Source organism: Abrus precatorius, unplaced genomic scaffold (assembly GCF_003935025.1).
Source record: "Abrus precatorius isolate BTA unplaced genomic scaffold, Abrus_2018 Scaffold5, whole genome shotgun sequence".
NCBI lineage: Eukaryota > Viridiplantae > Streptophyta > Magnoliopsida > Fabales > Fabaceae > Abrus > Abrus precatorius.
This window is the reverse complement of record NW_020874395.1, coordinates 13,350,085-13,356,461: the sequence shown is the minus strand read 5'-3', so window position 1 is coordinate 13,356,461 and position 6,377 is coordinate 13,350,085. Positions and strand designations below refer to the sequence as shown.

Here is a 6,377-nt window from a genome sequence, read left to right as displayed (position 1 = left end):
GTAGAATTTTCTACAAACTCAATATTATTTAATAAATAGTATTAAATAATTAATACAAACCATTTTAATATGTTAACTAGCGCTTATCAATTACATATGTTACATGGTGAATTTGATTTTTAATTCTTATATTCAGAATTAAGCTAAAATAAATAAAAATATACTAAATTTATATAAATTTCTATATTTTATTACATAAATATTAGACATTACCTTAGAATATATCTTCAATTTTTTTAAAATTATGTTTATTTTGATTTGTAATTTTTACTAAAATATAATTTATAATTATATTTAATATGTTTAGCTTTTTTCGTATTTATTAAATATATATAAAATCGAACTGATCATATAACAAGTCATATATATATATATATATATATATATATATATATATATATATATATATACACACACACACACGATTTACTGATTTCATTGGATCGGTTCACTTGTCTGACCGGCTGGTCCAATCCGGTTTCATGAACGCTGATATATATACACACGTATACCTGTGTGAAACGAATTCTACGTAGCTATGGCATACAATATTCATATTTTCATAGTGTTTTATTGATTCTTCGCATAGTGACATTCATTGAAGTTTTCCCCAATAATCTCTAACCTCCCTATGTATAATTAATGTTCTATGGTATCATATATTAACTATATGATTTTCTTTTCCTTTGGAAAATCTTAGTATGAAGGTGCAGCAACTGAAGATGGAAGAGGGCCTAGTATATGGGACACTTTCACTCCTAGTTATCCAGGTCTCTTCTTTTTTTGTTTGTCGTAGTTGATTGTGTGAAAAAAACTAGTTTTATTTTCTCTCTGGATAATTTTTTTTTATTACGAATACTTTTTACATAGAAGTAATCTTGTTTGAGCTAGTAAAACTATTCTATTTTTTTTTTTCAACAAGCATTTTACATATTTAGATACATAGATCCAGAGAGTTAGGGATATGATTTCATTTAAGGTTACAAAGAGTTTTAATTAACAATAAATTAATTTTATTTTGTAATACCAATTACAAAAAAAACACTTTTCAAATAGCACTTAGAGAGTTATAATTGTTCTTTAAATACATCTACTTTAGAGAGTAGTATTTATTAGACTAATTTAAACCGTTTTCAGAAATAATGTGGAACGACTCTCTAATATTTTTTTTTTTTTTTTGGTAGTGTTTGAGAATACCTTCCACGAGTTATGGCGTATAATGGACTTAGATAGTATGGAATCAAATGATGCAGAAGGTAATGCTTTGGTATAAAAATCAGCTAGTTGAGTTAAAGAAGATATCAATAGGAGATGAATAAGATTTTGTTAGAGTTTTTCTCTTAGAAAATTGATCTGGGGTCAAACTCAAGTTAATCAACCTTTAAAAGCTACTGCCACAGATAAGACATCTCTTTGTGGACACTAGTATCATTTTGGACTAGCATCAAATATATTAGAACCGAGGTGATCTAACTGTTGCTTAACACCACCGTCCACTTACGTTATGACACTTGTGACACGTGACAACTTTATTCTAGCTTACCACGCACTACCATACAATTACCCAAATGCATGCACACATCTAACAGCCTATAACATTCGACAATTCTGTTTTCAATAGTGCCCCTAAGTTCCACTGTTTTTATGGACCAAGCTACCTAATAATATTCATTGAAGTGAAGAAAATCTGTAGACTTAGTTATGGCATTGAATGTCTTTCTTCTTTCTAGTAGTGTTGCTCTAATTCTTGGCTCAGTGACAATAATTGAAGCTTCAACATTGTTCACCAACGATATTAGTACATCCCTCAACCGAAGTAGTTTCCCCAAAGGTTTTATATTGGGAACAACATCATCTTCTTACCAGGTACTCTAAAAAATCCAATTAATGATCTTACTTGTAAGCTCTGCACAAACATGAAACAATGTGTCTTGAGCAAGGAATTCTTGAACAACCCCATTCACATTAACCCAACTAATGGAGGAATAGAAGCAAAGATTTCAAAGGTTTTGTTGCATAATAATGCAACATCATCACTTACATCTATAAAAGAAGATATCATAACAATACAAAGATATGGGTAAAGAAAATAATAGCTCAACCACTTGATTAATTTTAGCATGAATATTAGTTTTAACTTTGCACTTTCATCTTGAATTTAATAGTGCTTTATATTATGTTATGTATTTAAATTGTAATATCTTTTGAATAATTATCTAACTGTATTACTTTTTGAATTTAATGTTTATGATTCTAAAATATATTTTGCATTGTGCAAAATATTTTTTAAAAAATATACAGGAATTTGTTGAATTTAGAGGTAAAATTAAAAATAATTATTTTCAAATTAAAGATGATTTAGAGACCAAATTAGATACGAAATTCACTTTAGAAAAAAAAAAAAACAACTATTGATTTAAAGACAAAATATCTTTCATTTAAAAAGACAGATTCAGATATAGAATTTTAGATTTAGAGACGAAGACAAATATAATAATCTAAGATATGAATTTAGACATACCTTAAATCTAAAGTTTGTCTCTCTTAAAGATGAAAATTCATCTCGAGTTAGAGATAAAAATTAATATTTAGAGGCAGATAAATTTGGAGACATAAATCAATTGCTATTGCTAACTTATTTGCAACACGAATATAAGGGATAGAATATATTTCATTTTTAATTCTGTCTCTGAATGTATTAATCATAAGTGGTATAAAATCTAGTTAACCAAGTTTTGTATGAAGGCACTGGTCTTGTGCTGGCTTGACCTTAACCCATAAAACTGGGGGACCAATAAGGCTATTGTAATTTTTTTTTATTTTTTAAAAAGAAAGTTTATCAAATATGCTAGCTATTTAAATACAAAGTCAAAATCAGGGTTGAGCATGGTTGCCTCATGCGTGGTCAGATCATGTACTCCACTGAAATCACACAATAATTTCTTATTACAGAAGTTTTTTTTCTCTCTCTTAAATAAGAGTTCTTTTATAGGAATTTTGTATATATTTTTTTATTTCTTTTATTTTCTATCACTGCACGCACTCATCCACGCATCCATAAATGTGCACGTTCTCACATTTTTAGTTCTCCACACGGAACGAGGAAGGTAAAGAGAGAAGATCCAATAACAAAGTGATGGTAGCAGTTGGCATGGTTCTTCAAAATTCGCAACTAGAAAGAGTAAGCACAACTATCAGCGACACGAAGAGGAGATGTTGTTACTTTTAAATTTATGTTAATTTTAATGTTAATAATTATAATTTTTTTAAAGTGTTTTCAAATCTCAAACGTCTAGGAGCAAACATTTCTAGAATTATCTCTCCCAAAACTGTCACCATCGTCTAGATTTACGATTCATGCAAGCAATGATTTGATCATCAGATTGAAGAAATCCTCTAACCATGTGGACAACGTCAGCACTAGAAGCACCGTTAAAACATTATAAAAATATTATTACATGGTACCGTTAAAACATTTGTCTCAGTTTTGTCGGTTGTTAAATATATAGAAAATTAATAGACATGCACCCTAAACTATTACGTGGGTACGAGAGAAATTCCCTTTTTTTAAAATGCAAATGCAACAAACTGCCAATTACATTAAACACTCAACAAAACCATATCCGATTGAAAATACAATCATAAACAATAAAACTACAAACTTAATAGCCTTCGCAAGTGGAGAAGATTTATTATTCTTTTTAATCTAAGGCTGGGAAATTAAACAAAGCTTATTAACATTATAGATGTTCTCAACACACACCCTGTGGACAAGTCCCTAATCCTCAGGTGCTTTAAGCATTCTTCTTCCATTCTTCAATTAGTTTCTTAACAATAACCTCACAACTTCCGCCAACCCCAGCAGCCTTCCTAGCAACCTTCTGCATTTCTCTAACTTGGGACCTCAAAGATTCATTGCCCATCATCTCTTTGATTTCCTTAGCAAAGTCCTTACTTTTCACCACCTCATGTCCTCCCCACCCCCACTCCTCAGGCAAAACCCCCACCCCAACATCCCTCATTGCTTCAGACCCTATCTTTTGATCCCCAAACTGAGCCCATGAAAGAATGGGCACTCCTTGCCACACAGCCTCAACCAATGAGTTCCAACCACCATGACTCAAAAAACCCCCAACTGCATGGTGACCCAAAATCTCCATTTGGTTTACAAATTCCTTCACAACTATGCCCTTTTCCCTCACCTTATTTATCAACTCGCTCCCTAACACATCCTCCAAATCCTCCTCCTCCTCCTCTCTATCAACTACCTTCAACTTCACCACCCACAAAAAACTATACCCACATTCTATTAACCCCAAAGCCACGTCCTTTATTTGCTGCCTTCTTATTGCAGTTTTATTCCCTAAACAAATATACACCACTGACCCTTTTGCGTGTCCATCAAGCCACTTCATTATGGAACTCATGCATCCCCCATCCCCTTGATCTACCTTCTCAAACTCACCAACCATTAAGGGACCAACACCATACGCAGGTGGCAACCCTTTAACTACTTTCCCCTCATTTAGAGCTGCTAGTGCCTCAGGTTCTATTTGTTCAAACGTATTGATGAAAACTCCATTGAGCTTCGTGAGTTTAGGACTGTCCTCCATCAATATGCTCTCAAAGAGAGAGTTGGGTTGAAGAAGCAAAGGAGGGACAGAGGATCTTGGTATCGGTGATGCAATGCCGGGGATTTTAACAACATCACCAATGAATGAAGAAGGTTTTGCACCAGGATTTGAAGCAGCAAGAACAGAAAGGTATGCAAAAAAAGCGAACATTCTTGCTGGTGCACCAAAGTAAATGTAACATGGACAAGAGAGTTTCTCGGTGATTAATGGAACCAAAGGGGAAATTAAACTAACATCAAAGATGAAAGCTGAGAGGGTTGGTGAGTGTGAGGAGAGTATAGGAGCTACAAGGTGAACAGAACGACGAATGGTTTCAAATTGAAGCCAAAAAGGGTCGTTGGTGTTAACATTCTTTGGATCATCCAAAGGAACAAGGTTTAAGTCCATTTGGGTGACTTGGTTAGGAAAAGAAGAACAAAAGCGCGAAATGAGGTTCGATTCAGCGAGAGAAACAGTGGGTTTGGGAGTGATGAGAGTGACTCTACAACCTTTGCGTAGGAACAATGATGCTGTTCTAAGACAGGGGTTAAGGTGGTCCATTCCAGCACTTGGAAGGAATGCCAAATGAACAACGGATTCGGAATCAGACATTGCTGTGTGTTGGAAGCAAGGAAGAAAAAACTTTGATTTAAGTGAGTAATATTTGCACACTAAAATGCATGGGAGATATCACTTGGTATATATAATCGGCCAGAACTTGGTAAATTTGCACGAAAAAAAAATGAATTTGTTAATTTGGTAAATTAAATTAAATATTGCAATGCCATTCACGAAATAAGAGGATATATTTCATACACGTCAATTTTTTTTATAAAGGTGGACAAAGGGTGAAAGAAAGGCGCTTATTATTATTATTATTATAAATTCACCAAAATATGGCTTTTTTTTTTTACAAATTTACATTAATATAATTTTTTAGAAAAAACGTCAAAAGGCGATTTTAATGTTCAGGTAATTAGTTATTGTAATATTTAGTTTCAAACCATATACAATAATTTGTATTATTATTTATTAGTTAGCTTTCCTTTTCATGATAGAGCGGTTTAGTTTAAATGCAATTCATTCTCACTGATGAAATCTTACATTTAAATTAACTTTTTGTGTAAAAAGTAATCTAACAAGCCTAAAACTGAAAGATGGATAAAAAGAGTTATTTTTATTTTTTAATAGAAAGTGTCATATCAAAAGAGGTTAGATGGATAAACAGTGATAATTGCAGCAAATTCGGGTCCCACCACGTGATAGTGAAAAAAAAAAAACTAACTCCTATAGCCTTCATGAAAGATAATTATTTAATAATTTTTATTATAAAAAATTAAATTAAATTTTTAATATGTTATAAATTTATGTTAATAATAAAATATATATATTACTTATATAATATATAAAACACTAGTTTATTTATTCAACATTATATATATTTTAAAATAAAAAATAAATTTAATATCTCAGTCGTACTTTAAGCTTTTATCTAGTCTTCACACTCTCTTCTCCTCTTGTTCTCTCTTATGATCTTAATCAAAATTTTCTTTTTTTATTTAAATGAAAAAAAATACTTTTTTACTTATCTCCTTTAAGTTAATTTAGATTCGTTAAGCACAGTCTATGTGATGAGTTACTAACTCATCTAAAAAATTAAAATTTTTTAACATATTTTATTAAATTTAAATTATAAGTTACTATAATTAATTAAAAAATTTAATGAAATATTATAATTATTGAAAAATTGATAAATCATTCATA

The 6,377-nt window shown here is 31.1% G+C and overlaps 1 protein-coding gene across 1 annotated transcript; it reads right to left on the bottom strand.

The window, feature by feature from the left end:
* Positions 1-1,188: 1,188 nt before the first annotated feature.
* On the bottom strand, positions 1,189-5,304 carry LOC113867999 (UDP-glycosyltransferase 708D1-like). The gene has a single exon (XM_027503547.1). It carries the CDS (start codon positions 5,223-5,225, stop codon positions 3,795-3,797), a length of 1,431 nt encoding a protein of 476 aa, XP_027359348.1. The 5' UTR covers positions 5,226-5,304; the 3' UTR covers positions 1,189-3,794.
* Positions 5,305-6,377: the final 1,073 nt, after the last annotated feature.